Raw genomic sequence first — 16,610 nt, forward strand, 5'->3', positions numbered from 1 at the left:
GGAAAAAAATCTTTTTTTAAATCCCAGTGTATGGTTTCAGGTACTCCATTTTATTTCTGTCATTTCACTTAGCAAATGTGTGAATATATAATTTCTTCCTTTTTTGTTGTTGTGTTGTTTGACTTCATGATTTCCAGGCTGTGGAAATAAAGACACAAGACAATCTGTAGGTAGTCTGTTCCATAGCTCTGAATGGGGTTTAAAAACAACAACAGACCCAACAACAGTAGTGTCCAAGATTAGAATAAATCATTGTAAAAAGGAATGTGCTCTCGATTAAAGTTAACTGCTTTAAACGGTTATTCTGAAGTTGCACTCGAACTGTTCATTCTTTTAAGAAAAGGACAACAAAAACGTATTCTTGCTATAATAAGTGACTTCCCAGTTTTGTTGTTGGAGAAAGGAAGGAAGAGCAGATCACATCAGCAAGGCTTCTTTTCAGAATTCAAAGTCCTCAAGTGGACAGTTTATTGTCAAACTTTTTGTAGCTCATCCCAGCAAAGTTTATATTTGAGCATTAAAACCTGGTGACATTGCTGAGGCACGAGAGAATCGTAGCAGTGGCTTAAATATTCTAAAAAAAAAAAAAAGTAGTTAAGAATTTCTCATGGATTTCTGTCTGCTGAGCTACTTATGTGAAAACAAAGTACTGTTTAATATTCGCTATCCTTGTAACAACTTTGCTAATGCAGTTAGGCAACTCAGGGAAAAGGGCACACAAAAGATCCAATATTGGTATTACTAGTCTAAACACAAACTAGTCACTACAGATCTTTAATTGTGAAATGTAATTTGTGAGCTTTCGCTTTTCTTGCTGTAAATCAAACTTCTGAGTGGGTTTTCTGGCATGCTCAGATGAAATCATGGGAAACAAGAACAGGTGCTTGAACTTCTAACCCATAGTTGTCTTCATCAAATAATAAATATAAGTACATTTTGATTCCAGTGTTGCAACTGACGGGTGTACAGAGTCTTTTTTTGCAAAAACCACATGTTACACAGGCAACAGATGTCATTTGTAAACAGTAGATTAAAGCACAAGTAATCTTACAGAAAAATAATAGAAATGTATGCAGACTGGTGACAAATTAAAGGAATTTAAAGTGAGGAAATGTGTTGGCTTTGTTATACTGAGGAGAACATTTGGTTAGCATGGTGTGGGTCCTGTGAACCCTTCAGAAAAGTTATGAGGATGGTTTTGGCTCAGTCCACATTATAGGAGGGCTCAGTGAATGGATTAATTTGGGTGGAAATTATGTCACCAGGCCTCTATCAATTTTTTTATATGACCATCATATGATCATCGAAACACAAATTGACTTGACTTAAATTATGGTGTTGATATTAAAATTCTATCATTTAGGGTTCATATATATTTTCCACAAACAAAATGCCCATTCCTTCGCCACAGGTACAGAGATAAGAATTCACCAATGTAATGTGTATACGTTTCAAGGCCCTTTGTGGGCTTCAGGAATGTCGTCCATTGAAGTCTTTTGAGTGAAAAAGTTCAACTGTCTTCAGTTATTTGCTTTGGTGGAACATTGTCAGGACCATAGTGTGCTTTTGAGGTGGAGGGGACGTTAATGTTGGGGTCTCCATTAGTGGCTGTGTCTATCTGGTTACCCTTGCCAAGGCTCTTGATGATATTCAGGTTCATGCGGGCAGTTTCCATGAAGCTGTTTTCCAGCAGCCAGCCATCTGATTCGGAGTTGGGGTCTCCCTGTCTCAGGACATTTTCCAGAGAAGTCTGGAGGTAACGAACCCCGGTCAACACTGATAGCTGAAACGACAAGAGACCCCTATTGACCGGCTCGCTCATAGAAATAAACACAAAGCATGATGCAAAGATGTTAAAGTGGCTGAAAAAGTTAATCAGATTTTGTGTAGTTTCCCTTTAAACCTACCAACTCCGACTTGTGTTTCCTCACCTCAAATAACCAGGTGATGAGGACTGTGAGGCCGATGGACTGCATAATGTGTATGTAGTACTCCAGCAGCGCCTGTCGACACCCTTTCATCCAAAGGTTTAGCTCCTCCGTCTGGTGCTCGTAGTTGAAGTGTGCAGAGTTGTTGGTGATCTGCTGCTGGATGCAGGGCCGGGGGGAGTTGATGTTGCAGCAGCTGAATGGGACTCCATTCAGTAGGAACTTTCCATCCACGTTACTCCTGATTCGGCTAAAGCCAGAAAAACAAAGTTTAGAATTTCCCTTAATAGATCAGTGCTTCTGTGATCAGATTTTAAATGTGATGATTGTTTGGGAGTATATTTTTTATATATTTAGACAGTATTTTATTATTATACTGTGCTGATCTGTGCTTCCTGCCATGCCCATTTTTTCTGCCCATTTTCAGTGTTACTGAATATCTATAGCACAGTGTAAGAAATTATATATCATTATCAAATATGATGCAGGGAAATTATAATGAACTAAAACTCAACTAAAAATTCAAACTAGAAGGGAAAAAACATTTTATTTGACTAAAATAACGATAAAAGCTAAGTGAAATGATTGTGAACTTGCAAAACTAACTAAAATGAAATGAAAAAACAAAGATGAACTATCCTTAGTTTTAATATATGTTAGCTTGGTAAAAAAAAATTGTCAAAATTTGTTTTGTGAAGTTTTAAAGGACGCATTTATTTAGACTTTAGGTGTCTACAAGATTGTGAGTCAACCCCTATCAAAACGCTGATGCTAAACTGAATTAAAATGAGAAAATACAGAACTACAACAACTCTGTTGTTTCTTTCTCTGTTTGCCATTTGAACACAGCCTCTTAAATACGAATGCACTTTACCAAAATAGCACCCTGTTTCTGCAGTTTGTACTTACTCCACCACCTCTTTTTGGGACATATCCAGGTAACGGTTGCTTATCCACTGAATTTGAAACCAGTCCTTATAACCGTTGTTTCCACAGCACTGAAACTGCATCTGCAGCATGTCCACGGTGCGCTTTAGGAAGCAGCGTCCTGGTGTGTCTGTGTCCTTATAAAACCTCATGGCCTCTGTCAGTCCCAGGTTCAGAGACTCTTCCAGTTCCCAGTGCATGCAGTAACACATCAGAGCCCCTACCAGCACACAAAAGGTGAAGAAGAAGGTGCATATGATGTAGGGCAGCATGATCAACTTCCAGCGCAAAAACTTGGTGGTGTCCACACAGTCGTAGCAGATTTTCCCACCCAGGAAGTTTATGGCACAAGCGATGAGACCCACAGCTATAAGCGTGTTGGGAACATACTGGATGTCCCTCTCAGCCATCACCTCTCCTTGTTTATGGAGCTCCACCTTGAGGAAGAGGCCTAGGCTGAACAGGATGGCCCCCGTAACTACCGAGATCCAGTTTAGGATCCAGAGCACCTGGGCCAGCTTGTCTCTTTTGGTCTTGGTAAACTTAACTCTTAAGACTGCCATTGCCCGTAACACTTCCCTGAGTTTTCATTCAAGTCCAAGGTGGGATTAAGGGTAGGACACAGATAGAGCTGGAAAGAGGAACAGGTTATCTTCCAGGGGATGTGGAGGGACAAATAGAGGGGGTTTGGTTGTACAGTTCTCTGAAGGTCCTTTCATAAGCAGCTTAGCCTGGTAGCCGAGATTGATATCGTGTGGATGCTGCATTATGGTTGTACTGTAGGTGGTCTGTAAGCCTGTAGCAGTGAGAGTAGATAAAAAAACTCATATAACTGGACAATTTCTAGAAAACAGAAACACTGTTAAGAAACACTGCGCTGAAATGTGATCATCTGTATATACAACCAGAAATAGTATGATTTATATATAACCAAAATATATTGAAGAAACTGAAACAACTCTTCCCTCCCTCTAAAATCCCGAATAAATCCACGGCACTCACCTAAGTGTGATCATGATGAACATTTGATAACACTGCACTTCTGATTTTCAGGTTGTTTTCTTACAAACATCGTCAGATTTAGTCCAGAGCGGCGAGTAGTTGTAGTGACACAGATAGCGTGAATGCAGCCACAGCAGCATCAGAGTGAGACTAGCAGCCAAGTCCTGAACCTCCTAATCCCCTTTAGTCATTAATCAGTCATGGGCCCCATAAGGGATTTGGACCCACCTTCTGCCACCTATGCAAATCTGACTGTCTCGACACTGTGAAAGCAGTGGCCGATTGCCTTTCTCTCTCTCTCTCTGTGTGTGTGAGTGTGTGTGTTACCAGTAAAAGTTTTACAAAAGGATAAAGTTAAAAAAAAATCATCTTTGCATCAGCAGTATTGCCCTAACTGCAAAGTTTAAGCCATCTTTTAATGATGCAGAAAAATAAACATACAGTCTTTGGTGGGGGGTTTTGTATTGAAGACTACATTAATAATAAATGCTTTAAAAAAAAAGTTTAAAACTGAAGCACATTGTAGTTGCAGTGCTCTCTAGTGGTAGAAACTTTGCAGTCAGGCTCCAGCTACTTTTATTATTTCATTTTGATTTGATTTTTCTATAAAATTCTTTGAAATATTTTGTTTTTTACCAGCTGGCAATCCAAAATGAAGACAAGTGCAAAAGACAATGACAAAACTATGCAGTGATCTGAAAAGCATGTGGTACTTTTACCACTTTGCCAGTTAATAAAAACACTTCACTGGTCATAAATGACAAAAACAAGATTTAAACTGGAAGAAAAAATGGGAGTTTTCTTCTCTCTTTTACTTAAGACGTTCACTTTAACCCCTGATATTCTTACCTATTTTGTTCCCCGCCTGTAACACACATGCAAACACACCGATGCAGTCACGACTACTCTGCAAATCAGCCAATGAAATGTTAACTGAGAGTGAGCTTAGAGGATTAACGTGGACGAAAGTAGCTTGTGTAAGAAGAGAATGTTACTAGCGGGCCAGTCAGCAAATCCACAGGGCAGACAGAACTCACAGCAGTCACCACTACAGAGACCAAGAGGGAAGTTTCACTGACCCACAGCAGAAAACTAGACCACAGTCGTTACACCGAGTAAGTATGTGAAGACCCAACAAATGCAAAACTTACTAAAGTCCTCATGCTTCAGTCTGGTCTTCCTGATGTAAGTGTGGAAACACTTATATAAATGGATTTTCTAGCTTTAAGTGTACGTGCTATTTAACCACTTAAGCACATTACATGGGCTACAGTTGAAAGACCTGTGCAATGCAGTAGGTAAAGTAGTTGTTAGATGTTTTCAGTATACCCACTTTTTTGTGTGTGATCTCCCTTGTCTTGGTTTCGATACCAAAAGCTCAGTGTGATGCTGGACAAAGAGGGTCAGTGGTCTGAGGCATTGGCCAGCAATAACATAAAAGCCATCATCTGCTGGTTGAGGAAGCTTACAGCTGAAGGTAGAAAAGGAACATCCACTCATCATGAAACCAGTGCTCTGTACAATTTTTGCAAAGACCCTTTAATTCCACAGTTGTTTGTTGTTTCCTTTAACACTGTATCTTCAACAAGGTTATACTGATGTGGGGGAAATCGCACCAGCATTTAGCTGCTGGGTACAGCGGACAGCAGAGTTTGCTAAAAAGGAGTTATTAACCTTATGTAAGTACATATTACATCATATTTTCAGTCTTTCTAAATGTGCAAACTTAAATTTGAAGTTGAAGTTACTTTGAGTAACATATACTTTGGATCTTTGGATCTATTGTGTCTTAATTATTCCCTCAGGCTTCAGCTGTTGCCAGGGTCTGTGGATGTTCCTGGACCGCGGCTCCTTCATTAGAGTGCACACGTTACTCCAAAAATTAAGGAACCTACTTACATTGGCCCAGTGGGGAAGAAAACATCTCTGCTCAGCCCACCTCTGGCATGGTTTGTGCTAAAGATATCCTAATCTTTAATGCTGTGACATGATAAAAGCCTTTCTGAAATGCAATGTCTTCTTTATGCAGGAGTGGGAGTCCCATGTGTGGTCTGCAAGGACACATACAGCTCCTCAGACATCCGACATGGCTGCTGGAACAGAGAGCAGAGGATGCTGATGCAACACATCTGGCTGGGACAGCTGGTTCAGTGGTGGGGCATCATGGGGCTTCTGCCAAAGTTTCCTGGTATAGATATCATCACATCCCAATAAACTGGGATGAAGAACTGTTATTATACCTCTAAATCCTTTTGTTCTTAATGTTTGGTTCTCTGTTGTTTCTGTCAGAGACCCAAGAAGTGAAGCGTATCACTCAGATGTGGAAGGAAATGGATCACAGCCACCGAAAAGCTGGTCTTGAAACACAGGGGTAACTCTGAAAGGGTTTCATTTTAGAGCAAGTCTCTCTCTGAACATACTTTATCAATTTCCTACCTGTTTTTTCCCCTTTAACTTCCTTACCTTTTATTAGACGGGAGGAGGGAGAAATGGGAAGATTCAAGTCTTTGATACAGAGCATGGTGACACAGCTATGCAAACAACACGGGTGCATTTGGATGTCTGGAGATTGCACAGATCCACGTTATCCTCCCCCTAATCTGCAGGCGCTGTTGAAGCTCGTGCTGATCCCTCATATTGACAACATGTCAGTCCAGGCCATTGTATCCATCCAAATCAGCAAAGCTTTTCTGTGAAACATACTGATTTGTTGCTTCTCTATGTGCACTTACTTAAGGTTAAATGTGTCTTAACTTTTATGACACAAGCTCATGTACTTCATCCTGGATGTGGCAAATTTCCTACAGTGCAAAGATGACCTCCTTCAGGCTTTTTGTCATGCGTTCACAATTCCATCCACCTTTTCCCAACAAATCAGAGCCTTCTGGATGCTTGATCATGGACACACTGAGGTATGCAGCTGAAAACGAAACATTAAAAAGATAAGTGTTGAAACGGCCAAAATGGCATGCAGGTGACTCAAATGAGATATGTGCATACTTTAAAGTGATTTAATAATTTGCAAATAATAAGTAATGAATGGAGCTACAACATTTTTTCTTTTAATTGATAAGAAATTTACTTAACAAAGTGCTGTGCGCTATCTTACAACCAATCCCAGGCCTCCATGGAGCTGTTACTGAGCCCAAAGGCCTATGTTCCTGCCCTCTCCTGGCAGCATCGTTGCATCATCCATTGTCTCCTGACAAGGAAACAGCCTCAAGAGGCATTACGGTACCTCCAGTGGGCCAGGCCTGCAGTAGAGACCACTGATGATGCCAAGCTGTTTGCAGATGTACTTATTCAAAGCAGGTACTACATGTTTGATAATATAATGTTACTAAATAAAAGCTCACTTGCAGACTCAATTTGTGCTTTCAACCCCCAGTTGTAACTCTGATGCTTGGGCTCTGCTGAAGAGAGGCCACACAGAGACTGAAGATATGAGCAAATACTTCCTCCAGACTTGTAAAGGAGTTGGCCTGTGCACAGAGGCTTTAAAGTACATTCTTGTTGAAAACAATGTGGGTGAATCACTCATTTACAGCAAGACAAAATGTACATACCAAGACAGCCTAGAAAGGACTTTTAACTCTCCCTAAAAATCTTTATCAGAATGAAGAAGATGGAGCTGAGACCACAGAGATGACACAGATGAAGAAAGGTATGAAAGATATTATTAAACAGTATTAGGATATAACTGAGATGTCATCTAATCACATTGTTTTGCAGAAATGCCACCATGTCCGCTGTCTGCCAAGCTGTACCGGGCTCAGAAAGTTGGCAAAGTATCAACAGATGAGCAGGTGAAATTGGTCAGAAAGGCTGTGAAGGAAGTGAGGAAACCAGATTCCAAGTTGAGGTACTGAGGTTGTAGATGTCACACTTGGAGCAACTGCTTGAATTATGTTAAAACACAATATGCATTAGACACCAGATTTATGACGTGCACTCTCATTTCAGGGAGGTAGTGTGGCCAGAGCACACAGAGAGAATGCCCAACAGCAAGCAAATGCTTCTGCCCACCGAGGCTCTGCGTCTACTCACATGCAGCTCTTCGCCAGTGCACATGGCAATAGAAACACAGCAAACAGCACATACAGCCGACCCAGAAGAAGAAGATCCTGTCATTTACAATGTATATATTTTCATTGTCTTTGGTAATACTGGTTGCAATATACAATTGCAAAGGGATTTTAAGTAATGGCAACCCTTAGATTTTATTTTGTATTCGCAGCAGCAGCAGCAGCTGGAGACTCAAGAGAACATTTTTTCTTCTGAGGAGGATCTAAGATCCTTGTCTGCCTCATCCTCTACCTCAGCTTCACCCTTGCCTCTTATGAAGTGGGACCCGCTTCACACATATAAAAGCACTCTGACCCTGCAGATGATTTCCTCTCTGCTGACGGATAGAAGTAGCCAAAGCAGGGGACAAGAAGAAGAACACAGACCCCACTCATCAGCTGGTGTTTTCCTAAATATCCCTGAGCTGGTGCTGACACCAGATGGCGCTACAGAGCCTGTTTCCTTCAGCAGCTTGAACAAAGACAGCATGGTAGAGCTGATGCTTTCTGCAGATGGTAAGCTTTGTCTTGGATTCTCTGCACACACCATACATATTGAGAGATTCCCAAGAAATGGAAGCACTTTCTTACGTTTTACAAGTGGGAGAAGGTGATGAAGCAGATGTTTTTCTGGAAGAAGATACTATCGGGGTTGACGGGCTTTCAAGACCTTCCACATATGAAAGCCTTCTTTCAGACACAAGGTCAGAGGTCATCATAAATCTCACAATGCTTATGATAAAGTAAATTATTAAAACTGGTTGATATTTGGTGCAAGTTGAATTTCCAGTATGAATTTGACAACAATCAGGGCTGCCTGATAATTATATCTGGCTTAATTGTCATCCACTGAGTGATCACATAACTAGCTGCTACACGAGCTCATGAATATATCAGTCCTGGCCCCTCAAATGTCACTCAGCCAACCTTCTCCTCTCACTGATTTTCAGTTTCACTGAGGTAGCCCCAACTCACTGCGTCCAGAAAAAGAAACCTCATCAGGTAGGTAATAATTTTAATTTTAAAGTACATAGTGACTCTATTGGTTCAGTATCTAATTAGCAGCTGTGTTCTCTGTGAGTGTGTTTACACTGTATACTGTATGCCACCAGCAAGACGAACCACAGGGATGCTCCAGCCAACACCTCTCATGTACCTCAGCTGAAACAACCCACGACATGCTGACAGATCTTCATCAGAGCTTTGTTTTGAATTGGTCTATACCCAGGGGCTCGCCAGGGATGGGTAAGCAGGACAGCTCCCTCCTCTTCTCTGTGTGTAGCTCCACCTTTCTTTACACATCTGTCAACCCCAGCCCAACCTGCAACACTGAAACCACCTCGGTTTATTTGGGCACAAAGAATGAGCGCCTCCTTGAATCCATGTTAAGAACTAATGAATCCTCTCACTCAGCCTGGCTCGATCACTGCAAAATGGGCAAATGGTGGAAACAGGATGCTGAGACTGGATGTAGTGTTTCCAGGTGTCTGCTACAGAGCTAAGCTATTACAGCCGGTGCATTTTGGATCACAAAAAGTCTAAACAAATAATAATATACCTCTAAAAGTATGCACGAATCTATGCAGCCATTTGGTGCTCAGTGATCAGCAGAGATAACAAGACATGTTGCCTGCTCAACCTTTAGAGCTCTGGAAACAATTCTATCTTTTGCAGTGTGTGTGTATGCATGTGTGCGTGTGTGTGTGTGTGTGTGTGTGTGTGTTAAGGGTCAGAACTAATTGTTTGTCAGAGGAACTGCAGGGGTGCAAGATGCAGGCACCAAAAGCAGGGGGGCTTGGCTGCTAGGAGAGGGAGATTGGAGAGGAAGTGAGGTGTCAGAGATTGGTTCCCTTAACCTTGCTGCAGCATTCAGTGATCCATTAAACAGCATCCCCTCCCTCCCCCACGTTTTCTGTCAAAGGGTGTACCGTCTACCACCGCAGGCAGACCTCCCTCCATCTGCTGATCACCGTTGAGCCTCAGGGAGCGATGGCCTGTTGGCCCGTACTGATGCCCCAACCTTGTCGCAGAGACAGCGGTTAAAGACGTAACAGTGGAGCAGTGTTGCATAAAAGATAATAGTGTCAGACTTGTTGTTACCAAGATCCCCATTTATGTGATGTGTTCATCACTGGATTATGACTTCTAAGGAAATTCCAACAGAAAACAATATTGATAACATTTCTGTTCATTTGCAGATGACAAGGGACTTTCTCTTGTTCTAGGTCAGCCTTATTCCTGTGGACTCGTCAATTTTTTGGACTTCACTGCAAAGCAAAAAGGAGAAAACAGAGATGGAAATCAGGTACTTTGTTCTGACACACACCGTAAAATGTACAACATGTGTTATGATGAGTCTATTATGCATTCATCACAAAATTGTCAATAGGGGTCACTATTGTTCCAGTTAAGATGCTCAGTAATATTTGGATGATCTCATTTTTAGTCCCGGAGGATTTCACTTCATCACATCACAGCCTGGCAGGTCCCCTCTTTAGTACCTTTCATCCACATTTCTCCCGTCCCTCTGCATAAACATCACTGCTTTTAAGACCTCCGCCTACAATGATGTCATTGTCCAAAGTCACGTGATTTTTATGGGGAATTTTTCTGGAGTATCTTGGAGCACAGGTGAAACATCCATAAGATGCCAGGAACATGGTTACCATTTATTTGTCAAAAACAAAGTGGCCACTGCTCTGTAACACATTTCCTTCCATTTAAATGCTGCTTGTGCGTTGACCTGAGTGTTACACTTCTAATAGCACTGTGCAGATATGACCACATAATTATTTTACAGAGGTTTCATTGGATAATTGTTTAATTGGGATGTAGTCACCTAATTATTTTGCTCTGAACTAGGGACCATATGGCGCTTGGCAGGTGAAACGCAATTAGGCCATGCTAATTTATGATGATTATACCTGAGCATGACTGAACAGCCTATACTGTACAAAAATGTGTCTATCAGGGCCAATCTATTTTAGTTGTAGAGTGCATGTTTGGAGTGATGGCATTGCATTCATTACCCTGCAGTTTCTGTGTAAGCGTGGGTTTCCAGGGGGTTGTTTAGTAGGAAGGGCTGTTAGTGTTACCTAATTGTTCACCGAGGCCAGAAACAATACTTGTAGGATTTGCTTAATTGGCAGATAGAGAGATTAATCACTAATGAGTGAAATTAGTTGAAGGCAAACACTTAACGACTGATCAAACTATCATGTTCTTTGTGCCAGTGCGACTAAAGATAATAATAAAATCGAGATATTAAGCAGTTATTAGTTCAAACTATAAATTTGGATTTGGCCCCACATGACCTCAAGCATGACTGTTCGTGATGATTACTGGCACAGTTATAGATGAGATTTTCACCATGTGGAGCAAACAAAGTCATCCATCAAATCTTAGGAGCCCACTAAGAAATCACGGCCGCTTAAAAAGATATCACAAAATTAAATACTATCGACTTTCCTGTCTTTATGAAAACACCAATATTTGCACAGAGAGAGGCGGGGAGCGTTTGTGTGGGGTGATGTTGCATGTTGAAACGTTCATGATTCAAGGGGAGATGAATGGCCTCTATTAGGAGCATTTAATCAGTAGCTGGCCCAGTGCTCCCAGTCTCCTGCACCCCCTGGGGAAAGATTAATGGGTACAGGATATTTCATCAGGTCCTCCACATCACTGCTCAGGATATGAGGCTGTAATTGTGTCTGTTTTTGCTGTTGTTTCGTGTTGCAGGCGGAGAAAGATGAGCCCGCAGGTTGGAGCAGTTCGGGGAAGGTTTCCCAAGGAGCCATAAGGAGTGGCAGAGCAGGATCGAGAAAAGGCAAACGAGTGAAGAGGGCATGATCATCTGCAAGACAAAGAACAGCCTCTTATGTGATGCATTTTAAATATATTTAAATTAAAATCTAAAGGGAAAAAAAATCACTCCAATGTTAAAGTTTACCACAAAGAGTGTTAACCTCCACCAGATTCATCCTCCAATCACCTGGTCAGATACTTTTGACAGCCTTTGTTCCCGCCCAGTGGTACTGTCCCACCTCACCCTTAATCTTCTGCTGTAATGTCTCGTGTCAGCAATACTCAGTAAATGATGAGACATGAATTCTTAAATATTGCTATGAACTATGACTCGAGTAAAGAGTAGTAAGTCTGAGTTACATTATGTCTTTTTTGACTTTCCTCTGATGAACATAACAACGTTGCGTGTTTCGATTCAAGTATAGATGCACTACATTTAAAATGCACTTGTGATGTCCTTGAAAATGATTGTGCACTTTAGATTCTTCACTGGTTTCCTCCTCTTGGAAAAAAAGGGATGTTTGCTTTGCTGCCATTGCATCTCATGAAAAATGGATGACCTCCCAAGGCTTTCTTCTGCCCATTGCTCTTCATATTTGCACAAAGCCCAGGGACTGCATTTGGGTTAGCATCCTCCCTCCCTCCATCCTCCCTCCTTCTTTCTCTCCCTCTGTGGTTTGTTCGCGGGGTGAATAACTTAACACATATTTCAGCTTGACACACTTCTGCTCTGGGTTTCCCCTGGGTGCCCAGTTCACGAGCCCACACATGCTGTATTATTTAAAAGTGGGGTTTGGAGTTCTGTGCGTGTAATCTCCTCTTTGTGTAAGGGCCGGGGGACTGCCTTATGAAGTTGTTCGGCTTTTCCTTATGACCTTGTATTTGTGACTAGATGATATTTCAAGTGTAGCCAAAAGACACGAGAAGCATACCAGCACAGTTATGTTTTTTGGCAATATAAGCTTTATTTTTTTTTGTAAAAGAAGAAAAACACATCTCACAAACAGCACAGTCTGTATCATAGCAAAAATGGTGTACAGTACAAAATGATGGATTGTGATGGAAAATGATGGATCTCCTCCACACCTGCTTCACGCCCTGGAGGACGGGGCTGTGGCCCCCCCACACCCTCTAGCAGATTATTACATGAAGGAACCTTTTAAAAAAACAAAAAACAAGCGCGTCCATGCTCACAGGTGTACACACGGGTGATCACACCCACAAACTACACCCTTTTTGGCTCCTACCTCAAAGCACACTGTGTTCTGTTGATCTTATGTGCTGCACAATAATGTTTAACATTTAGTATTTACTGTCATATTCCCATGTATCATTGTGATGTTGTTTATTCTATTACTCTTGTTCTCTTCTGCTTGCTTTCTTTTTTCTTTCTCAGCAGGTGATCCAGGTGATTGATATATGCATTTTTTTTCTCTGCCCGTTCTGTTGGTTTTTGTCTTTTGCCCTTCTCCCCCGTCCCTCTTCTCAGCTGTTTCTCTTTCCCTCTTTCTTTCTCCCCTTCTTTCCCCCAGTCAAGTCTGTCCCGTATTCAGTAAGTGAAAATAAAATAAACAATAAAAGGTGAATCAAATGGACCATTACGGCAAGGCTGGGATGGTCAGTTTGGTAAAGTAAATCCGTTGGGCATCTTTCTTTGCCTTTAGACAACAATTCTGATGCAAAAGAGCCAAACGGGACAGGCCAAAAAAAAAAAAAAAAAAAAAAAAAAAAAAAAAGGAAATAGAAATCCGGACAATATATCATGAGCACAAGAATAAAAATCGAACGCAGCAAAAATGCACGAGGAGGATAATAAATAATGCCTAATGACGCTAAAAAGCAAACTGTCTCAAAGTCTTGGAGTGAAATCAGCTTTCAGCTCAACACACACACACACACACACACACACACACACACACACACACACACACACACACACACACACACACACACACACACACACACTAACTCAAGCTAATCTAAAAGCTGATACCATCGTGGAAATCAGAGTGCGGTGGCGAAAATGACACATAAATCATGTGCCGGCAGATGATGCAAAAAAAACCCTGCGGTTTGCAAGATGGATACAAATAGCCACATGATGTGTGGAAAACTCTCATATAAATACTTGTCATTGTGTTGCGAGGACTGTTGTGGTGAAAAATGCATGATTATTAATCTCCTAAACGAAAACATCTTAATAGGAACCTCTGATGGTGATGCTGTGCACCCAGAATACACAACCCACAGTGGATTTTCCAAACACACTTCGATGTTTGGAATTTTTAATGTTCTTGAGTGTAAAAGCTATTCCACATTTTTCATCTCTGTATTCTACAACATCACATTCACCAGGTTTGGCCTTGCGTGAAGGCCAGTGATCATACTGTCAACATGAAACATTCAGACCTTGGTGCAACATGGCAGCAGGTGTCTTGCCCACTGGAGGGCACTGTGAGCAGTGCAAAAGCTAGGTGGCCAAGAAAAGGGTGAGACACCTTGGCCAGCTCACCAGATGGGCTCACTGAAGCGTGTCAGGTGGCTGTGACAGCTACCTGCCCTTCCTTAAGGACTGTCACCATGTATAAACAAACCATTACTCTAATTTGTGAGTATACACTTATGTGTGTGCAAAATGTGTGCTTGTGCCCAAGGAGATGATTATGCTGAACCTTTTTAGAGTTGCACCTTTAATATCTTTCCTATACAGGAAAATGTTCATAGTAGTATTATTATCAGTAAGTTTTTGGTATATATTTTAGTATATATAGTTATATATTTTACAGTTTTAGCAGTTCAATGTAAGTCTCTGGAAATCGTGCTGTGCAGCAAATGATGTAGAACTTTAGTTTATGTTGTGGAGGTCACAGAGTTTATAATATTGGGGAAATGTGTAGAAAAAACTAAAATAGTGCCATCAAGGGGCATTTTTAACTGTATCTAGCTTCAGTAAAAATACTGGAGATTGTAAAAAAGGAAAGGGGTGTCAATACAAGAACTTTTATATTATTATTTCTACCTACGGCGGAGAGAAAATTATTATCTTGGTCACTAAAAATATCATAACTAACTGTAATATACGTAAGCCACTGCGAACGGGTATATTAGTGAAGAGGAATGTCTCCACAGCTTGTACGTAGATAAGATGGAGAGCCCTGAAGGCCTCTGCCTGCTCATTAATTTGCAGCAAAGCAACGTCGGATGCTGCGCCTCCGCTCGTCAGTCTCCACTGCGCAGCCGCAGTTGCTCCAGGACGCTGAGTGCAGAGCAGGGAAGACAGAAAAATGGCCCTCGACAATTTGATTTTCGCCCAGTGCATCCTTTATTTTTTAGCTTTCGTTTTCGGTTTTATCGCCGTGGTGCCTCTGTCTGAAAACACGGAGGATTTCGGGGGGAAATGCCTGCTGTTCACGCGGGGTATGTGGCAAAATGAAAACATCACTGTGATGAAGCAGCGCTTCATCGTGGAGGAGTGGGGACCCGAGTCCTCCTGCAGCTTCATCACTTTTGTCGGGATAGCGTCCCTCATCCTGTCCGCAGTGCAGGCTTGGAGGCTGCTGTTCTTTCTGTGCAAAGGACACGACGAGTGAGTGACCGTTCACTTGTGCCTCTTCCTTAAATAGAAGCTTATGAAGCAATACCACTCCAGCGGTCTGAGTGTAAATGTGCCATTCCTGTCCATCTCCCACGCCCTTGTTCGTGCACTGTCTTGTATATTTCATAGCCTGCATGTATTATACTCTATTTTATAGCGGATGGAAATGGGCACGGAAGCATCCTGTAAAATGTCAAGTCACTGCCATCTCCCAAAGATGGGGGAATACTCATTTTAAACTAGAAATCAAAGCCTATGCTTCACCTACTATTTTTGTGACATCAAAGCAACTTATGTGTCATTATGTTGATGTGTGATTGAAAGACTTAATCATCAGAGTTGCATACGTCATGCAGAGTAATAGGCCTCTGTGTCAGTTTTGTAACATACTCCAGAGATGTTGAGGGTTTTTGCCTGCCCTAACCCAGTTTGTTTTGTATTTCTGTTCTGTCTGCCTGCAGCTCCATCTTCAATGCCTTCCTCAACCTGCTCATTAGCTCCCTGGTGGTGTTCACAGTCTTTCTGTCCAGCACCATCGTTAGTGTGGGTTTTAACCTGTGGTGTGACGCCATCACCGAAGGTGGGACTATGCCCAACAGGTGAGAGAGAAGCGCAGGTGTTCTACTTTTTCCGGATGATGCTGTGGTATAGTCCCTCTAAATGCCACTTTCTGTTTAGCTGTGAAGACATGCAGGATACTGATCTAGAACTGGGTCTGGACAACTCTGCTTTCTATGACCAGTTTGCTATAGCTCAGGTAAAAATCTTTTAAAATTAACGTACAGACAGTGTAACGAATTTAACAGTCGTAGTAAATGCAATGACTGCTTTTACTCTTTCAGTTTGGGCTGTGGGCCGCCTGGCTCACCTGGCTCGGGATCACTGTGATGGCTTTTCTGAAGGTCTACCACAACTACAGACAAGAGGACCTGCTCGACACCTTGATCCACGAGAAGGAATTGCTGCTCGGCCGCTCTTCACGCCGTGGCTCTGACCTCAAGACCGGCCTGATTTAGAAATCAGCAAGACGCACAAACATACACGTTCATTCACAGTTAACCATATAGAACCATGTAGTCCTCTTGCCTGCCGTGACCAACACCAGTATTCGCCTGTGTAGACAATCAGAATCGGTTGGCTTTTGCTCCCACGATGATGAATTGAATCAAATCGACAGTTTTAGCTGTTTTCCAGAAGTAACTGAGAATAAAAGCTACAGATGGTTGTTAACCTTTCCTGTGCTATATTGAGATAATCCATCCCTTATTCAACCCCAACCCAGATTTGATA

General features: G+C 41.8%; 3 protein-coding genes across 3 annotated transcripts; 2 read left to right on the top strand and 1 right to left on the bottom strand.

Annotated features, from left to right (window-relative positions):
- Positions 1-1,510: 1,510 nt before the first annotated feature.
- prph2la (peripherin 2-like a) lies at positions 1,511-3,418 on the bottom strand. The gene is made up of 3 exons (XM_085342805.1): positions 2,838-3,418; positions 1,932-2,178; positions 1,511-1,783 (listed from the first exon to the last, which is right to left on the bottom strand). Exons 1-3 carry the CDS (start codon positions 3,416-3,418, stop codon positions 1,511-1,513), a joined length of 1,101 nt encoding a protein of 366 aa, XP_085198931.1.
- Positions 3,419-5,243: 1,825 nt separating this feature from the next.
- LOC146612516 (uncharacterized) lies at positions 5,244-11,770 on the top strand. The gene is made up of 18 exons (XM_085343490.1): positions 5,244-5,334; positions 5,447-5,536; positions 5,663-5,806; positions 5,887-6,045; positions 6,147-6,228; positions 6,331-6,520; positions 6,626-6,769; positions 6,979-7,169; positions 7,246-7,381; positions 7,473-7,521; positions 7,590-7,719; positions 7,821-7,995; positions 8,095-8,437; positions 8,523-8,625; positions 8,872-8,923; positions 9,034-9,166; positions 10,147-10,226; positions 11,660-11,770. The coding sequence occupies exons 1-18, from the start codon at positions 5,244-5,246 to the stop codon at positions 11,768-11,770; spliced, it is 2,403 nt and encodes an 800-aa protein (XP_085199616.1).
- A 3,101-nt stretch (positions 11,771-14,871) lies between these two features.
- Positions 14,872-16,336, top strand: tmem179ab (transmembrane protein 179a, genome duplicate B). The gene is made up of 4 exons (XM_085343448.1): positions 14,872-15,311; positions 15,782-15,919; positions 15,999-16,077; positions 16,163-16,336. The coding sequence occupies exons 1-4, from the start codon at positions 15,010-15,012 to the stop codon at positions 16,334-16,336; spliced, it is 693 nt and encodes a 230-aa protein (XP_085199574.1). The 5' UTR covers positions 14,872-15,009.
- The last annotated feature ends 274 nt before the right edge of the window (positions 16,337-16,610 follow it).

This window comes from Diplotaxodon limnothrissa, linkage group LG19 (genome assembly GCF_057381915.1).
Source record: "Diplotaxodon limnothrissa isolate DT_005_m linkage group LG19, D_limnothrissa_male_GT1.1, whole genome shotgun sequence".
NCBI lineage: Eukaryota > Metazoa > Chordata > Actinopteri > Cichliformes > Cichlidae > Diplotaxodon > Diplotaxodon limnothrissa.